At 41.8% G+C, this 20,647-nt stretch overlaps 1 protein-coding gene across 1 annotated transcript in view; it reads left to right on the top strand.

Annotated features, from left to right (window-relative positions):
- The window catches only part of VPS41 (VPS41 subunit of HOPS complex), a 371,510-nt gene that overhangs the window by 206,801 nt on the left and 144,062 nt on the right, over nt 1–20,647 (top strand). The window contains exon 8 of the mRNA XM_089687103.1: nt 13,291–13,410. Coding sequence (XP_089543229.1) covers nt 13,291–13,410 — 120 coding nt within the window. The remainder of the gene's footprint in view (nt 1–13,290; nt 13,411–20,647) is intronic.

The following is a 20,647-nucleotide window of genomic DNA, read 5'->3' as shown; positions in this document are numbered from 1 at the left end:
AGAACAGTGTAAGCAACGGGGTGGATTTACTAAAGGCAAATAGATGGTGCACTTTGCAAGTGCAGTTGCTCCAGAGCTTTCTAAATGAGGCAAAGCTTCACTTTGCAAAGAATATCCAATCACATGCAAGGAAAATAAAAGATAAAAACAGCATTTGTGCTTGCACATGATTGGATGAAAGTCAGCAGAGCTTCCCCTCATTTACTAAGCTCTGGCTCAAATGCACTCGCAAAGTGCACACTCTATTTGCGTTTAGTAACTGTTTTGTTTGCATTTAGTTGTCTGCAGAGAACCTTGACAGCAGCCTGGGATAACAAGCAAGGAAAACATCAGTGTTCAGTTTATGAAGTGTTTTAGTGATGAAAATTAAAAAGGTAGGCTGCCTCACACATAACTGTTTGACTTAATTCCATTTAATGTAAGGAGGTTATATTTGCAAAGTTTTCTTTGGATAGAATAAAAGAGGCAGTGTTCTTTAAAAGTAACCTTATCCTTAAAGTTACATTAGTCTAGCTTGTACCAATGTACAATATACATAACATATTCCATGCTTGGCTGGTGTCCCTGGAAGATGGAAATCACTGAAGTAAACATCACTATTCCAGTGATCTCTACTTGCTTCTGTGGCATGTGTCAAGTGGCTGGCCTTTTTCACGCAGGAAGTCGGCTCGACTTAATAAAACATACTACACTATATGATACTGTCTCCGAGCTCGGTCTATGGGCTGGAGATGGAGACTTGGCTACTCTACTTTTGATTGTTCATTTGGTGTATCACTGGCTTCTGGAGAGATCCCACATTCAACCAAGTCACTGGCAGGAGGAACAAGCAGGAACACCCCTTAGTGTCATTCCGCTCTGGGCTTGCTTGCTACTTACTTCTGGTGAGTGCATTACGGTGGAGGTGCAGTGCGGAAGTCACAGAAGTCACTACATTTTGCTGATTTGATCACATCACTATTTTTGGGACTATTATGATATTTAGAGGACTTATATACTTTCATTTGTTATTTGTTATACCGTCCTTTTTGTTTTTTCATTGGAGTATTCACAATTCCTTATTTCTTTTTTATGATGTTTCCTTTCTTTTCTACAATCACACTGGTCATCATTGACTATAACACACATTTTTATTAGCGCTGCACATTGATATTATAGTGTTTTGTTTTGGTGGAGACAGAGGGTTTGCCACGTTGTGCTAGCTGCTTTCCTTTTTCCTTTTTTGTCTTGCGATCACCATTTATTCTTTGATTATACAAAGCATTTGCTGATTGGACAATACGGGATGGTGAAGTCATGCTCTCCAGCTCATCCAATCAGAGAATTCTTTGCAAAGTGTTCTTTGAATTATTTATAACAGGTAATTACTGTATATAGCGTGGTTAATTTACGCAGATCTTTACATATATATTGTACATTCACATCAGACCCTAACCATCAAGGGGCGTACAATCTAAGGTCCGTAACTTACATACACATACTAGGGCCAATTTAGACAGGATCCAATTAACCTACAACATGTCTTTGGAGTGTGGGAGGAAATCGGAATACCTGGAGGAAACCCTTGCAGGCAAAGGAAGAATGTGCAAACTCGAGCCAGGTGGTGCTGTGGTTGGGATTTAAACCAACGACCCTAGGACTGCCAGGCGGAAGTACTAACCATTTAGCCACTGTGCTGCCCATGAATAGCGCCTTTGCCAAGCAACCAGACTCCTGTGTTCAGAATGACGCTGGCCAGCCACTTGGCACAGGATCCAGAAGTAAGTAGGGATCACTGTGGTGTGTACTTAAGTGATTTTCAACTCTCAGAGGGATCGACCAGGTATAGTACAGTATATGCATAGTTATGTTCATCGAAGCTGGACCAATGTACTATATAGAAAATACCCAGAATTCTTCTTTATTATACATACATACATATGCAGGTCGATGTGAACAGGGCGCAAAGCAATATTTCATTTGAATGGAGCCTCCCCTTCTTCCCCCCACTTCAAATCACATTCCTTATACTCCCTTGCTGTACCATACAACCACCAGGGGTGAAAAACACCACCTGATATTTTTTTACATAGAGGGGGTCATGGGATTCACTGCTCTTTCTCCCCATGACAGCATTGGAGCTTGGTGATTTCATGCTCAGGCATCCAGTGTTATCACATGAGCAGCACAGTGGCTAAATGGCTAGCACTTCCGCCTGGCAGTACTAGGGTCGCTGGTTCGAATCCCAACCCCGGCACCACCTGCCTGGAGTTTGCTTGTTCTCCCTGTGACTGCGTGGGTTTCCTCCGGGTACTCCGGTTTCCTCCCACACTCCAAAGACATGCTGGTAGGTTAATTTGCTCCTGTCTAAATTGGCCCTAGTATGTGTATGTATGAATGTGAGTTAGGGACCTTAGATTGTACACCCCTTGAGGGTTAGGGACTAATGTGAATGTACAATATATATGTGTAAAGCGCTGTGTAAATTGACGGTGCAATATAAGTACCTTAAATAAATGAATAATATCAAGGAAAGAGTCCTTAACCCCGAATAAGTCTTGTTTTGGATCTTCCACTGGGCTTCTTCTCTTTACTCCCAGCAGGCAAGCAGAGCAGAGGGAAGTGAAGGGAAGGTAGGCATAAATAACGTGAGGATGGCATTGAAGTCATTCTATTGATTACCCTGCATGGGGAAGGTAAAGGTGCTCCATAATGCCTAGGGCTGCATACAGTAAATGCACATTCAAATGTATATAAAAAGTGCCTAAATTGCACCACCATGTCATTGACCTCCTAGCCATCTGATATTGCAGAAAAGTGTGTTTTTGTGTGTGGGGGGAGGGGGGATAGGATGCAGGGGACCGTATCTGTCAGTTTGGGTTTTCAAGCTAGTTGCTTTGTTTCCTTTAAAGAAGGTAGAGATTACTTTATTTTAGGGATATATTTAATACGAGATGTCAAGAATAGAGATGAGTGAATCAATCTGTGAATCTGGCAGACGAGGGAGAATCCGATTCTTTAAATATGTGTATTCAATTTCGAAGCGTCTACACAGAATCATCCAATTTCTGAATAGAGACAATCAGGATTGTTATTGAAAAGGCTGAATCTGCTATGCACTGTAAAATTCAAAAATCACGGCTGACTGGTGAGGATCATGTTTACCCAGGCTGTCAGACTCCCCTGGCTTGTGAATCAGCTTGCTCCTACCTAGCTGAGAACTATGCAGGCAATGCTTTTCATGGCCTTTATAAAGGCACCGTGATATTGGTCTACGAAGCAATGCATTGTTGGATTAAAGTGACACTAAACCTTATCTTTATTCTCCAAAAATAATCCATAAACATTCACTACTTAATGCTCCTGTAATCTATTTTTCATGAAATCTTTTCTTACTATGTTTTTCTGCATTCTTGCAACATCCTCCGTGAGCTCCCAAACCTATCCTTTTTCCTCTTCACTTCTGATTGTTTGGAATAAGCAGTGCACCAGTTGTGATCATGTGCACTTCTCTAAACACAAAGCAAACCCCATAGTTCATAGTCCCTAATCTATCTCAGCAGCAAGGAAGAGAGGATGGCTATTCCTCATACCATGTAGGATGAGCTCTGGCAGGAAGTTTGCACACAGCAGCAAAAGTAATTTGGAGGAGGATGAGAGCAATATGTCTGTTATTTGAGGTTAAGGATATGCAGTATGACCCCCGGTTCACATATATGAGGCCGTGCGGGCCACGCTTTGCGCAGACACGAGAGCCCATTCATTTGAATAGACTCCCGTGCCCGTGACACATAGGGAAGAAGTCCTTGCACTTCTTTGGAAAATGCAGCCCGCACAGGAACCTCGGTTCCCAGTACAGTTGCGTTTTCCAGTGCGGGCTGCGTGTCATTAGAACTAATGGCACCTGCCCGCGGGTCCGCATGCCTCTGTACGGGTGGTGCGGCTGCTTGGATTTTCGTGCGGATCCGCAGCGGCACCACCTGCACAGATGTGAACTTAGGGTAAGTGAATAGGTTTTTTTTTTTTGTTTTGTTTTTTTTAAACCAGAATTCAGTGTCACTGTAAGCCCTGGTTGTCACTTGGTTGCTCTTAATTTTGTCTGTGACTTTATTGACAGTGTCACTGAAACTTCAGGCAACACTAAATGCAACCCTTGCATTGGTGTTCTTCTCAAACTGCAAGGGTTAAATGCCCTGGGGGGGAGGGGGTGCAGAAAGGCAGTTTTACTTATCTTATTTCTCACTCACCTGGCAGCCAGTACTGTGTTTTTTGTTTTTTTTTCCTCTCTCTGACAATTCAGGTTGTGTGGTGCCATCTGAATACTCGCAATGCAGGACTGATGGTCCTGCATTATATGTGATGACATGCAGCTGGAATGGGAAGCAGCACTTGCCATTGCAAGCATTAGTCACCGGTCACAACGCTGCAATTTAAAATCACGTGATTTATGTGCAATTTCAACACAATTTTAGGTGCAATTTATGAAGACTTTATTGCTACTTGTGAAGATTTTCAGCAATTTCTTGCAATTTGATTTCCATTATACTCTATGAATGTCAAATCGCAACAAAACTGCAGAAAAAGTAATGCACGAACTACTATAGAAAATCAAATCGCAAATGTTAAGATACTGACGTCCACATTCATTAGATGCGATTTCAAATCGCACCAGTATGACCGGGCACTTAGGATGGATGCTCACTTCAGGGCTGTGTATTGCATCGTAAAGACAGCTACTTCGGCAGCATGGAGCGTTATGTCCGCTGTGTGCAGCAGGGTACAGAGCAATGGCCAGGATATTTGTGGCTATTTCACCATTCCATTTTTTTGGTGAAAAGATGAACTTACCCTTTAAATGTGATGGCTATATCAGTTTTTTTTTCCGGCTTTTTTCACATGGTGATCCTGGCAATAATACTCTTCTTGCCCTAGGGTGACAACCTTCCCTCTTACTATATCTGTGGGTGAGCAATATTGTCACCTTGAGACAGGACTACAGAATATCCCCCTCTCTTCTCTGTAACATAGGGGGAGGGGGTGCTCTGTAGCTAGGAACAATGCTAGCTGATAACAGCAGAGGCAAAGAGCACACAATGCATCAACTCAATGTATTTCTAGCAGGATCAACCATTTTTTTTGTACTTCTCAAACAGATGTAACAAAATACTTTTATTGGTTTATTTAGCAGACTTAAAGGGAGTAAACAAGAGAAGATCATTACTGCGGTTTACATACAGTGTGTAAAACAATGTCAACTACAGTATGTCATTCTGTTCTATTTAGTGTTGTTGGTAACATTTACAGTACTGTTTTCATTGGTGAAAAATGTGATGGTATTGCAGAGTTTCTCATTGGAGCCAGAGCTGGTTTTACAATGGTATGCGTTATTCCAGCTTCACTGGGCGCAGAGGGAGGACACAGATACCCTAATTGATTACTAGATTTTTCTACAGACATGTATGTATAAACAGATGTTAATCTGGCATTTGTAAAGTACATTCTTGTGACTGCCATTGCAAAGTCCAGAAGTATATTTGGAGGTTATTTGGCTTTAGCTTAATCTGGACTAAAGTTCTTATAGAGCTAGTTAGGGTGTAAATCTATTAAAAAAAATACTGTATTTTTTTCGCTCCATAAGAAGCACTTTTTTCCCCAAAAAAGGGGGGGAAATGTCAGTGCGTCTTATGGAGCGGCCGGTCCGGTATTTCCACCGCCGCTGTGTCAGAATACCGGGCCGGCCGCTCAGCTCTTCTCTGCAGTAGAACCTTACCTGTTCCTCGGTCCAGCGCTGCGCAGTCTTCCCGCACCGGCTTCCTTAGTGTGGGCTTTTGGCCAGGTGCCCAGTATGCATGCGCGAGAAGCGCTGCGCTTTGTGAATGGTATGGCGTCTTCTGGGACACATGACAGGTGTCAGTCGGGTGCCCACACTAAAGGGAGGACAACTCTGCGGAAGTGGGAGTGGGTACCTGACAAATTCAGGTACCCGCTCCCCCTCCCTCCCCAAAAGGACAGCAGTCTTTTAGTCATCCCCTTTACTGTCTGCAGTCTCTGGTCATCTCCTGCACTGTCTGCTGTCTCTTGGTCATCCCCTGTACTGTCCGCAGTCTCTTGGTCATCCCCTGTACTGTCCGCAGTCTCTTGGTCATCCCCTGTACTGTCCACAGTCTCTGGTCATCCCCTGTACTGTCCGCAGTCTCTGGTCATCCCCTGTACTGTCCGCAGTCTCTGGTCATCCCCTATACTGTCCGCAGTCTCTGGTCATCCCCTGTACTGTCCGCAGTCTCTGGTCATCCCCTGTACTGTCCGCAGTCTCTTGGTCATCCCCTGTACTGTCCGCAGTCTCTTGGTCATCCCCTATACTGTCCGCAGTCTCTGGTCATCCCCTGTACTGTCCGCAGTCTCTTGTCATCTCCTGTACTGTCCGCAGTCTCTGGTCATCCCCTGTACTGTCCGCAGTCTCTTGGTCATCTCCTGTACTGTCCGCAGTCTCTTGGTCATCCCCTGTACTGTCCGCAGTCTCTGGTCATCCCCTATACTGTCCGCAGTCTCTGGTCATCTCCTGTACTGTCCGCAGTCTCTGGTCATCTCCTGTACTGTGTCCGCAGTCTCTGGTCATCTCCTGTACTGTGTCCGCAGTCTCTGGTCATCTCCTGTACTGTGTCCGCAGTCTCTGGTCATCTCCTGTACTGTGTCCGCAGTCTCTGCTCATCTCCTGTACTGTGTCCGCAGTCTCTGCTCATCTCCTGTACTGTGTCCGCAGTCTCTGGTCATCTCCTGTACTGTGTCCGCAGTCTCTGGTCATCTCCTGTACTGTGTCCGCAGTCTCTGGTCATCTCCTGTACTGTGTCCGCAGTCTCTGGTCATCTCCTGTACTGTGTCCGCAGTCTCTGGTCATCTCCTGTACTGTGTCCGCAGTCTCTGGTCATCTCCTGTACTGTGTCCGCAGTCTCTGGTCATCTCCTGTACTGTGTCCGCAGTCTCTGGTCATCTCCTGTACTGTGTCCGCAGTCTCCCGCCATCTCCTGTACTATGTCTGCAGTCTCTGGTCATCTATACTGTGTCCGCAGTCTCTGGTCATCTCCTGTACTATGTCCGCAGTCTCCGGTCACCTCCTGTACTGTGTCCGTAGTCTCCTGTCATCTCCTGTACTATATCTGCAGTCTCTGGTTATCTCCTGTACTATGTCTGCAGTCTCTGGTCATCTCCTGTACTATGTCTGCAGCCCATTGGTTCAGAATATTTTTTTTTCTTGTTTTCCAGCTCTAAAACCTAGGTGCGTCTTATGGTCGGGTGCGTCTTATGGAGCCAAAAATACAGTAATTTTTTTGTTTTTGTTGGATTGGTGATTTATTTTACTTAACACCAGGGACTCTTAAACAACTGCAAAACTGCAGAAGGGGGTTCACCTGAAATGACGTGGTAGCCCAGTAGGAAGTGCTGAAGTAACCAAAGGTGGCTGGGGCCACCATTCAGAGTTTTAAAGATAATCTTTAACATAAAGCGGCATCAATTGGAGAGAAATTAATTAGTTACAAGAATAAAAAATTCTATAATTCCTAGATTGTAAGCTCCAAGGGGCAGGGCCCTCCTATCCCTCTTGTATTGAACTGTATTGTTGCTTTATTGTCTCCCGTTATATTGTAAAGCGCTGAGCAAACTGTTGGCGCTATATAAATCCTGTATAATAATAATAATGGAAAATTCAGTCGGTGTTGGGGCACACAATGGTGGGCATGGACACTAAAATCTCCTAGATGGAGTATTTCTAATATACAGGCATCCCTGGTAGAGGCTTTGCTATCAATGATCCCTGGTTCCATCTCAAAGGTCCAAAAGTGCATTCTACGGCACTGCCTACTGGCATCTTGCACCACTGTCTCCCAAAACAGGAGCTCTACCTCTCCCCCTAGTTGATTGGAATGAGCCCAGATACTTAATGAGAGAATGGCCATGGGGATATTGATTGCGGATAACAACCCTGAGCCTGAAAAAGTCTGCACCACCTGGATGTGTTGAAGGACATACAGAGATTCCAACTAGGGCTGCAACTAAAGATTATTTTCATAATCGATTAGCTGGCCAATCATTGTTTCGATTAATTAATCAGATAAAAACCTCAAAAAAAGTATGCTGTATAATTTGGGTAATATGTAGTTTTAAAAAAAGACAATTTATTCTTGAATATCTATATGCAGTGATAAATACAAATAACCAGCTATATGGTTCGAGAACGCATCTAATCTACTCTGAGAATAAAATACAGAAGAGATGTATAAACTATTAGAGGCTGAATTGGGTACACATCATCAGTCTCAGAGATCAACATTTTTATTTTAAGGGAAAAAAAATTGTAAACGCTCTTTTGCAGAGTTTCAGACAGAGCTGTAATACAATATTCTGCATGACAGACTCCCTTGTCATAGGCAGGTAGCTTGATACAAGCTACCTGTGCCTGCTGTCACTTATGCTGCTCATACACAAAAAAAAATGTATTTTGATCATTTTCATTTTAAGAATGTTTGATTTTCTAATCGTTGGTGGGGACAAAATCAACATTGTTTTTTTTACTACATTGATGGGAAAATTCGAAGGAGCAGAATAGAAAACTTCTCTCGGTCGAACAAATTTTTGGACAAACTATGTGCTTTTCGTTCAGAAATTACTTTCATTTTAAAACTGAATGTTAAAAGCAAGTGAAATTTTCTATCAACATTCATCCATCAAATGTACAAAAAGTTTTCATATGAATATTTGTGTCCATTGGAGGGTTTTTTTTTTTGAACAGACTCGTCATACTTACCTGCTCTGTGCAAGGGTTTTTCTCTGTGTGTTTTGCACAGAGCAGCCCTGATTCTCCTGTTCTGGGGTCCCCCCCAGCACTTCTGGCTCCTCCTGCCTTCAGAGTGCCCCTATAGCAAGGTAAAAAAAACTTCTGATTTTAGAATCACTCACCTCTTTCTGCACAAAACTACATGTCCCACGAGGCATTGCTGCTTACATGTGTGCTGCATTGTGTATACTGACATGTATGGATGGTGTACTGAGCATATGTGTGCTGCACTGTGTGTACTGACATGTATGGATATTTTACTGAGCTGTATGTGTGCTGCAACTGTGTGTACTGACATGTATGGATGGTGTACTGAGCTGTATGTGTGCTGCACTGTGTGTACTGACATGTATGGATGGTGTACTGAGCTGTATGTGTGCTGCACTGTGTGTGTGTACTGACATGTATGGATGGTTTACTGAGCTGCATGTGTGCTGCACTGTGTGTACTGACATGTATGGATGGTGTACTGAGCAGTATGTGTGCTGCACTGTGTGTACTGACATGTATGGATGGTGTACTGAGCAGTATGTGTGCTGCACTGTGTGTACTGACATGTATGGATGGTGTACTGAGCTGTATGTGTGCTGCACTGTGTGTACTGACATGTATGGAAGGTGCACTGAGCTGCATGTGTGCTGCACTGTGTGTACTGACATGTATGGATGGTGTACTGAGCAGTATGTGTGCTGCACTGTGTGTACTGACATGTATGGATGGTTTACTGAGCTGCATGTGTGCTGCACTGTGTGTACTGACATGTATGGATGGTGTACTGAGCAGTATGTGTGCTGCAGCTGTGTGTACTGACATGTATGGATGGTGTACTGACATGTATGGATGGTGTACTGAGCAGTATGTGTGCTGCACTGTGTGTACTGACATGTATGGATGGTGTACTGAGCTGTATGTGTGCTGCACTGTGTGTACTGACATGTATGGAAGGTGTACTGAGCTGCATGTGTGCTGCACTGTGTGTACTGACATGTATGGATGATGTACTGAGCAGTATGTGTGCTGCACTGTGTGTACTGACATGTATGGATGGTTTACTGAGCTGCATGTGTGCTGCACTGTGTGTACTGACATGTATGGATGGTGTACTGAGCTGTATGTGTGCTGCACTGTGTGTACTGACATGTATGGATGGTGTACTGAGCTGTATGTGTGCTGCACTTTGTATACTGACATGTATGGATGGTGTACTGAGCTGTATATGTGCTGCACTGTGTGTACTGACATGTATGGATGGTATACTGAGCTGTATGTGTGCTGCACTGTGTGTACTGACATGTATGGATGGTATACTGAGCTGTATGTGTGCTGCACTGTATTTTCTGATATGTAAACAAATAACACATTCTTTATGCAGGCCAACTAATTGATTATGAAAATAGTTAACTATTTACGTAATTGATTGTGTCGATTAGTTGTTTCAGCCCTAATGCTTTTCAAGCCTTTATCTCCCAGTGATTATTGGCCTTACTTATTTTTACTTCTATCAATTTTTTTGGCATTTCTCAGATTGTTCAGTTATCCCTTTTTTTATCTTCCCTTCTACCCCCCCCCCCTTTTTTTTTTTTATCCCGTTCCATTCCTGTTACCCACCAGTCCCATGTTATACCTTACTGCCACTATTGGCTTACAACTGATTGTCATATACACAGTGTTGGCAACCTATTTTACTCATTACATGTTGTTACATCTGTTTTTTCATGGGTGTGGTATGTCAAATCTGTGGATATTTAACCCAAAATCTCTTGGGTGGAGAGAAATAGAGTTTAGAATTATGAAAGGGAGGTTGTTGGTTGACAGGTTAGGGTCTGTCTCATCTCATTATTCTCAAAATAAAATTCAGATACTACATTTGGGTCATCTGGTAGTAAACGGTGCTATATATTTTGTAAAACATTGCATATTATGTAAAAACGACATAAATCTCAGTGAAGAGATGTTCATGAATACAAATCTGGTGTGTATTATTATCTCTCGAGGCAACATACAGGATTTTGGAAATAAAACTGGTGCTTTTAATATTAGAAAGACAAACCAATTGTTTTTGAAACCAATAATTAAAGTTAAACAAGTGGCGTTAATGGGCCTTCCATTGTGTTCTAAAGAACTTTCTGCATGCTATGAAAAAGCTTGCTGTTCCTTCCAGATAATGCTAGAAACCTTTGTAACACTTTTTTTTGCTAAGATTTTGCTTTTTTTGTGCACAGTCTTATAGGTTAACAGATAAAGGTTAATTTTCTGTGTTTTTTTCTTTTGTCAGTGTAAAGTATTGGTTTTCTTTCTCTATCCGTTTGTATTCCTAGAGTAGTAACACTTTAGTAATTTGCATGAAATGTCCTCTGACCATGACCCCTGTGAAATGGAACCAATATTTTAAAACCTTTTAGTTCACAAGATCTGACCAAAAGTCATTTGCACAGTAATGATTTTGCTCAGGCACCCATGGGTGTAAGTACTGTCTACAGTACACCCACAAGATGAGCACAGTTGGACAAGAAGACAAAATTACAAGATGTTACCCTTGCAGGTTTGCAGTGTTATGTGCTGCATAGAAAATGTGCCTTGTTACTAGCTCAAGGTAAATGGTGGGTTTTAATTGCTGTACTCTGGCACCATCTAGTGGTAAACTTTCATACTTCTGGTTAGAGCTTCTGCAATTTGTTTTTTTTTCTCAACATGTATGTACAGAAGGTGAGTAGAAAATATTGCGCAATTTCTTTTTATTGAAAGGTGTAGAACCAAAATGAGCTACTTAATTAAACCAATTATCTCTGAAGACACCAAGGCATTTCTTTGTTTAATTCATTATGCTCTGATGTGTATTTTACTGTATTTTTTTTTTTATAACTATTGTTTTTTATTGGTCATTTGATTATTTACAACAATTAACAGTATTGTCGCAATAATGTATTACATATTTGTAAAGGATATAGATAATAGAGTATGAGCATATTCAACATCTTACAAAATTCTGCTTATAAACAATGTGACTTTGTAGTCATTACTGTCATCAATACATTTCTTTTTTTTTGATGAGTATGCATTGTTTGTTTGAAATAGTATTTTACTGTATTTTTGTCTACAATGTCATACTTGAGAAGAGAGAATTATATTAATATGGTTTTTAGTATCCTGGGGACTTGATCCACATGTTATGGTGCTGTCCCATGCTTCATAGATACTGGGTCAGTGTCTTAGATATTAATCAGGCCTATCAACTCAAGTTAAACTTGGACGTGGACCCTCTGTCTTGTATTCCCGGTATTTAGGATCTGGTGATCCCTAATGCTTTTGTTAAAGAGGCAGTATCTAGAGCTTTGTTCCTAGCCTGAAAGGTGATTTTTGTTGTGCTGGAAGAGCCCTTCGGCTTCGGCCCCATCTACACAGGACAGGCTTGCCATTATGCACACTGTTCTGTGCTCTGGAAAGCTCATATACCAACATAGGGGGTGCCCAGCTAAATTTGATAAAATATGGATTTCAGTAATTAGTCCATTTAAAATTTTTTCATAGAATGGTGAAGCGATTAAATCTATGTCAGATTTTTATTTCTATATGTGTCTCCATTGGGAAAACTTCCACTTGTTAGTGATCGCTATTATTGAGACAGGAAGTGATGAGAAATTTCCAAAAAGTACACAGACTGCAAAATAAAACTAGCAAATGTACAAATATTTTCACACTCTACTATAAAAGTGTTTCTATTGCTTCCTGTGCCACCATTGAACACCTGTCTGGGGACACAGAAGGTGGGGAAAAAGTTAGTAATGACATTACATTCTGAGGATAAAAAGAGTGAGATGTTTGAATCTCAATGGTAGCAGCCAGCAAAGATTTGTTCGTGCTGCATATTTACATACCATGTATGGTGTACATGCAGGGTGTGAACAGGGCATGTAAAAAACAGTTGTTTTCTATGTGCCTTTGTGTTAAACATGTTTTGATCAATGAAGTTCAATGCACCTGGCAAGAACAAGCCCTGAATCGGGTGTCTTTGATGCCTACAGTGAATATCCATATTAGCACATTTGTAATAGCACAGTTGAGTATTGCATGTGAGATGTTTTCATGTGCACTAGCAGGTAATCTTTCTGGATATGCTTCCTAGGTGTACCTCCTTTTTCTAGGTCCAAATAGTACACAGAGGTTTAGGGCCTGGAAGAAGGGAGTAGACCCCTGAAAGTGTTTCTGATAAATTAACTGTTAGTGCAATTAAAAAGGTATCACATTGAATAAATTCTGATGCCTGGATCTAATTTCTGATTATGACACTGATGCCTGCTTGGATGGGGACTGATATAAGTTAAGAGTGCATTTATTGACATTAGAAAGAGCTCTGACACAGCATACCTGAAATTTTAAAAAGTTTGTTATATGATATAGTTGTGATTATTGGGAAGCTTCCACACAAAAATAACATAATTATATTTTACATATTCATGTATTTTAACTCTTATTTGTTCTAGTTGATTTTATATGAAAGAACCTGGCTGAACCGATGGAAAACAACCATCCTACATGAAGGAGAAGGGAATATAACAAACATCAAGTGGAGAGGGAATTTCATTTCTTGGGCCAATAATATGGTAAGATGTGGACAAGTGTTATTTTTATTCTGTTCAGTTTATAATGTTACGATGTTTTATTGCTGCCATTGATTTTGCTTGAAGCAAAATTATTTTATCTATACACAAGCTGAATACTTGAATATATATCTAGTTTTCTTAAGTATCTCCTTTCATGCTGGAAATCCCTAATTCCAGATACATTTTAGGGTTCTTTTAGTACCTATGTTACAGCCATAGTAAACATAGACAGAACTTCTGCATGTATTAATCCATATTATGTACATTTCAACAGACATTTGTGCAAGTCTTTATTTGTGATTTTCAGAAAAACAAAATTGGCATTATGGGAACAGCAAAACTAGTCCCAGAAGCAGTGTTTCTTAGTGCCCATCTTCCTGTAGTAAACACTGTTGTATTACTGCATGAAAACATTATTATACAGGATTTATATAGCGCCAACAGTTTGCTCAGCGCTTTACAATATGGCAGGAGACAATACAGCAACAATACAATTCAATACAAGGCCCTGCTCCTTGGAGCTTACAATCTAAGAGCTTTGCTATGTGGCTAGTTAGTATACATATGCTACGGCTAAGCTAAGCATACTTAAAACTGAACTTGGGGAAAACAAATTCCTGCAGCCTCTTCTCCCATAAACTTGACATTCCCTCTGACAACATAAAGTACAATTCAGGGCCCATAGCTCTACATTGGACATGAGGGTGCATAGGAACAGTCTCCAAGCCGGATCATAGGGAAGTTGAGCAGAGTGCCAGCTGCCAGGAGAGCGGAGATTAGGTATATAATATAGTTTTTTCTGGTATCCTAGACATAAATGAACATTTAACCTTTGCAGCGTGGGGGCAGCCCCACTGTAAGAAAGGTTTTTGCATTTTTTCACCCAGAGTTGAGTTTAAAATGGGCGTTAACATTTATATTTGATGTGGATGGTTATATGAAAATAGGATAAAGTAATAGATTTTTTTTTCTTCTGATTCAACCTTTCTGTGGTTTATAGAGGGTAATTGATTAAATTAATCTGTTGAAAGCCATGCTATTTTCAATAAGTACAGTCTTAGTTTTAAATGGAATTTAAAAGCAGAAAACATTGAAAAAGGAATGTTTGCATATACTGTTAACAATTCAACTTAAAAAAAAAAAGTGCAGCAATGGTAAGTTTGTGTTTGGCCACCTGTAAACTTTAACTCTTGGCTTTCCATCACTTTATAAATCAAAGACAATGAACTAGTAGTGAGGGTTAATTTCAGACAGACATAAAAACCTTTCCGACTGGTACTCAAAAAAAAAGAAAGGTTTTAACTTTACATCCTCTTTAACAAATTGATTTCCAGGTGCCATTTTAAAACATCACTGGTACAATGTGTAGTCATCCTAGAGACATTTTAAAATGGCGCTGGAAATAAGTGGCTCTGGAGGGACTGAGCACAGCTTCTGGTCTTAGAACTATCAGCTAATTGCTTCAGCTCCTAGGTTTCAGATTTTCTACATAGTGGTCCAGAGGTGCAGAAAAGTGATGACACACATGATGTCACAGCACTTTCTGTTAGTATGGGGTCTTGGGACAGAGCTGACGCAAAACATACTGGCTTCTTTCTGCAGCAAAAGATCATGCCCATTGTCTATTGTTGGCTTACTACACATTGCTCACAGAGTGTTTGTAGCAGATCATGGGGAGTGTAATGATATATATATATATATATATATATATATATATATATATATATATATATATATACATACAGTATTGTGCAGAAGCCTTAGGCATGTGTGAAAAATGTAAATGAAGAACAGAAGAGAAATCCAAATCAAACAAATATCTGGTGTGACCACCTTTTGACTTCAAAACAACATACTTTCCTCTCCAGTTACCATGTTTTTGTGCATAGGTCATGGAAACAAGGCTAATCACCTCAACTATAAATTAAAACAAAAGAAATGGGGTGCAATCAATGGTGTCCTCAATTCTAAGACATACAGGCTGATACTTGTCCACCATGCCATACCATCATGGAAGCATGTGATTTGCCCCAAAGTTATTCTGCAGCAGAACAACCACCCCAAACATACAGCCAATATCATTAAGAACTAGAAGAAGTATAAAGAAGAACAAGGAGTCCTGGTGGAAGTGTGGTTTGGCTCCCACAGAGCCCCAATTTCAACATCATCGAGTCTATCTGGGATTACATAAAGAGACAGAAGGATTTGAGGCAGCCTACATCAACAGTAGGTCTGTTGTTAGTTCTCCAGAATGTTTGGAACAGCCTACTTGCTGAGTTCTTTCAAAAATTGTATGTAAGTGTACCTAGAAGATTTGAAGAATTGATGCTGTTTTGAAGGCATAGGGTGGCCACATCAAATATGGATTTGATTTGGATTCCTCTTCTGTTCATTTATTTTCCATTTTGTTAATTGAAAAAAATAAACTAACACTTCTATTTCTGAAAGCATTCCTTATTTACAGCGTTTTATCATGCCTGTCTAAGACTTTTAGACACAGTACTGTGTGTGTGTGTGTGTGTGTGTGTGTATATGTGTGTGTGTATATACACACAGTATCTCACAGAAGTGAGTACACCCCTCACATTTTGGTAAATATTTTATTATATCTGTTCATGTGACAACACTGAAGAAATGACACTTTGCTACAATGTAAAGTAGTGAGTGGACAGCTTGTATAACCGTTTAAATTTGCTGTCCCCTCAAAATAACTCTACACACAACCATTAATGTCTGTACCACTGGCAACAAAAGTGAGTACACCTCTAAGTGAAAATGTCCAAATTGGGCCCAATTGGCCATCTTTCCTCTCCGGTTTCATGTGACTCGTTAGTGTTACAAGGTCTCAGGTGTGAATGTGGATCAGGTGTGTTAAATTTGGTGTTATCGCTCTCACTCTCTCATACTGGTCACTGGAAGTTCAACATGGCACCTCATGGCAAAGAACTCTCTGAGGATCTGAAAAAATGAATTGTTGCTCTACATAAAGATGGCCTAGGCTATAGGAAGATTGCCAAGACCCTGAAACTGAGCTGCAGCACAGTGGCCAAGACCATACAGCATTTTAATAGGAAAGTTTCCACTCAGAACAGGCCTCACCATTGTCAACCAAAGAAGTTGAGTGCACAAGGTCTGCATCATATTGAGAGGTTGTCTTTGGGAAATAGACATATGAGTGCTGCCAGCATTGCTGCAGAGGTTGAAGGGGTGGGGGTCAGCCTGTCAGAGTTCAGACCATATGCCGCACACTGCATCAAATTGGTTTGCATGGTTGTCGTCCAAGAAGGAAGCCTCTTCTAAAGATGATGCACAAGAAAGCCCGCAAACAGTTTACTGAAGCCAAGCAGACTAAGGACATGGATTACTGGAACCATGGCTTGTGGTCTGATGAGACCAAGATAAACATATTTGGTTCAGATGGTGTCAAGTGTGTGTGGCGGCAACCAGGTGAGGAGTACAAAGACAAGTGTGTCTTGCCTACAATCTAGCATGGTGGTGGGAGTGTCATGGTCTGGTGCTGCATGAGTGCTGCCAGCACTGGGGAGCTAAAGTTCATTGAGGGGACCATGTATGCCAACATGTACTGTGACATACTGAAGCAGAGCATAATCCCTCCTTCCGGAGACTGGGCCACAATCCAACATAACGAAAAGGACATAAAAAGATGTCCAAAGCCTTGAATATGCCAATCAGTAGTGTTAAATCACCTATTAAGAAGTGGAAAGTTTGGGGATCTCTTTATACCAAGCGAAGGTCAGGGAGACCAAGAAAGATTGTAGCCATAACTGACAGAAGAGTTGTCCGGGATTCAAAGAAAAACCGACAACTAACCTCAAAAGAAATACAGGCTGCTCTGGAAAAAGTTGGTGTGGTTGTTTTTAAGGATTACAATACGGGGATACTTGAACAAAAATGAGCTGTTTTGTCGAGGTGCCAGAAAGAAGCTTTTACTGCACCAATGCCACAAAAAAGCCCAGTTACAATATGCCTGACAACACCTTGACATGCCTAACCAGGCCTTTTTGTGTCATTGATGCAGTAAAGGCTTCTTTCTGGCACCTCGACCATGCAGCTCATTTTTGTTCAAGTGTCAGCATATTGTGCTCCTTCAAAACAATCACACCATCTTTTTCCAGAGCAGCCTGTATTTTTCTTGTAATTACCTATGGGTTTCCCTTTGTTTCCCGAACAATTCTTTGAACAATTTTGTTGACTCTTCAGACAGTTGTCTTCTTCTTCTCACTGTGCGCTTCAGCATGCGCTGACCCTGCTCTGTCATTTTATGTGGCCTACCATTTCATGGCTGAGTTGCTGTTGTTCTCAGTTGCTTCCACTTTGTTATAATACCACTAACAGTTGACAGTGGAATATTTAGTAGCAAGTTTCATTAATGGACTTATTGCACAGGTGGCAACTTATCACCGTAGCACGCTTGAGTTCACTGAGCTCCTGAGAGCAACCCATCCTTTCACAAATGTTTGTAGAATCAGTCTGCATGCCTAGGTGCTTTATTTTATACACCTGTGGCCATGGAGGTGATTTGAACACCTGAATCCAGTGATTTGGAGGGGTGTCCCAATACTTTTGGCAATATAGTGTATATTGTATATGCAGTTTATTCATTTAAAAAAAAATCTCTCCCAGACTAATCCCTTAGACCCAGCAATGATTTTGATCTGGATATTTTCATTTACTGCACAAGCAAATGCAATGCAATATCATGTGGATTCTTAGCAATCGCAAACCTGTGAAAAAGTCATCATCATGCTAATTTGTGCCCTTGCCAGCCCAATTTGATCTTATTTTAATGTTTTGTTGCCAATTTACTAAAAACTAGTTCCTCTAAAGAAATGTGCAAACTTTCACTTTGAGCCTTACCATTTTGCTATCTTGCATAAAAATCACACTTATGCAACTTTGATTCTTATGCTTTGGGGGTAAATATCTGGGGTTGAGCAAATTTCATAAGGGTTCTGCTTGGAAAAATGTATTTTCTTTATCTCAATCCGGAGATGTCCTCATTCACTCCCTCCCAAACCAAGGTGTTCCTGGGGTATTTAGTGGACTCCAGAGTCCAGAAACTCTTTTTACCCCAAGAGAAGACTGAAAAGTTAGTGAGGACAGTCTCCACATTGTTAGTGGATTCAGATTGCTCCCGGAGGTACATCATGAGAGTCCTAGGACTCATGACAGCCTGCATTCAGGCCGTGGAGTGGGCACAGTTACATTCCATGGAGCTTCAGTTCTTCCTTCTATCCTTTTGTCACAGGAAACCGTAATCGATGGATGAGAGGGTTTCCCTCCTAGAGAATGTAAAAAAACTTGCTGAGATGGTGGCTCAGGTCCCAGAATCTGTGGGAAGGAAGACAGTGGATGCAGTTGGATTCAGTGCGGGTAACCATGGATGCAAGTGAGTGTGGCTGGGGAGCTGATCTAGAGGACCGGCAAGTCCAGGCCCTGTGAGAGCCACACCTAAGGGGGACTTTCTCCAATTACAGGGAGTTGCTGGCAGTAAGACAGGCCTTGAAGTCCTTCGAAGACCAGATTGGAGGAAAAGAAGTCCAAGTTCTGTCAGACAATATGTTGACAGTGCCATTGCTGAATCATCAGGGGGGGACCAGATCCCGGAAGCTCCTGGACCTAGGTCAGGAGGTTCTAGGATGGGTGGAGAGCAGGGTCCTTTCAGTGTCCTCTGTTCACATAAAGGGCTCGGCCAACAGAAAAGCAGACTTACTCAGCCAACAGTTAATATACCAGGGGGAGTAGGAACTCAATCCTGAGGTCTTTTTGCAGCAAAGTCAGGTTTTTTTGTCAGCCCAGAAATAGACCTTGTTGCCTGCAGGAAAAACAGGAAAGTGATTAATTCTCCATGGAGTGGGAACAGCGGTTTGAGGGTCTGGATGTGTTACCACAGAAAATGAGACTTTGAGCTGGCATATGCATTCCCCCCTCTGGCATTGATCCCGCAAGTGCTACGGAAGTTGAGCCGGGCAATCTGCAGACTGATCCTGCTAGCTCTGTGTTGGCCAAGAAAAACCTGGTTCGCCACTTTGAAGAGGTGTTCTGTGGCTCCCCCGCAGCGTTTCCCAGTCAGGAAGGATTTTTTCTTGCAGGGGCAAACTCTACACCCCAGTCCAGAGTTTTTTTTTTTTGGTAACAGCTTGGCGCTTGAAGGGGAGATCCTTAGAAGAAGGGGGTGTTCTGAGTGAGTGATAGACACTCTTTTCCTCAGTAGTAAACTGGTTACTAGAAAGATATACACCAAGGTGTGGGGAGTGTTTTCTAGTGTCAAGAGAAGGGGTTTTCCATTTCTACGGTCCCTGTGATCCTAGACTTTCTCCAGACAGGGGTGGATAAAGGTATAGCTGTAAGCACCCTAAAGGCGCAAGTGGCGGTCTTATCAGTCTATTTGGACCAGAGACTCGCGTTGGAGCCCCTAGCTAAGAGGTTTCTGGGGGCCAGGGAAAGAGTGACCCCCCCATTAATATACATAGTTTTTTTCGGCTTTGGATCTGACCTTAGTATTAGAGGCTTTAACCAAGCCACCGTTTGAGCCAGTGTCACAGATTTCTGTTAGGATTTTATGTTTTAAGTTAGCTTTCCTGTTAGCTATCACAGTGGCAAAGAGGATAGGCGACCTTCAGAGACTGTCAATCAAGGAACCCTTCCTGGTGGTATTAGAGGACAGGGTAGGGCTTAGACAGGATCCTCTTAATTTGCTGAAGGTGGCATCATGGTTTCATAGGACATAAGAGATTGTCTTACCGTCTTTTTGTCAAAACCCTAAGAATGAGAGGGAAAAGAGTTTTAATTTTTTAAGTGTCGGACGGTGTTTGCTGGTATATTTGGATAGAGTAATAAACTTCAGGAAGTCGAGTCACCTTTTGATTTTGTTTAGTGGCCCGAGGAATGGACAGCAAGCATCTAAACTAACAATAGCTAGATAGATCAGACAAGCCATCTCCTTAGCTTATGAGCAGTAAGGGGTTTCAGTTCCTTTGCACCTGAGGGTTCACTCTGCTTCATCGCTTGCGACCTCTTGGGCTGGAGCATCGATTGAACAGATCTGCCGAGCAGCCAGATGCACAGGCCGGGACACCTTAGTGAGGCACTACAGGGTAGAGCTGTAGTCACCTCAGGACCTGGCGTTCGACAGGAAAGTATTACAGGCAGTGGTCCTGCCCTAAGGTACGCCTCAGTTCCTTGCTTCTCGTCTCAAATGTGCCATCCTAGAAGA

Source organism: Staurois parvus, unplaced genomic scaffold (assembly GCF_062004578.1).
Source record: "Staurois parvus isolate SC_StPar_1 unplaced genomic scaffold, SC_StPar_1.0 ptg000020l, whole genome shotgun sequence".
NCBI lineage: Eukaryota > Metazoa > Chordata > Amphibia > Anura > Ranidae > Staurois > Staurois parvus.
Note: the sequence above shows the minus strand (reverse complement) of the source record. Positions and strands in the feature narration are given on the sequence as shown.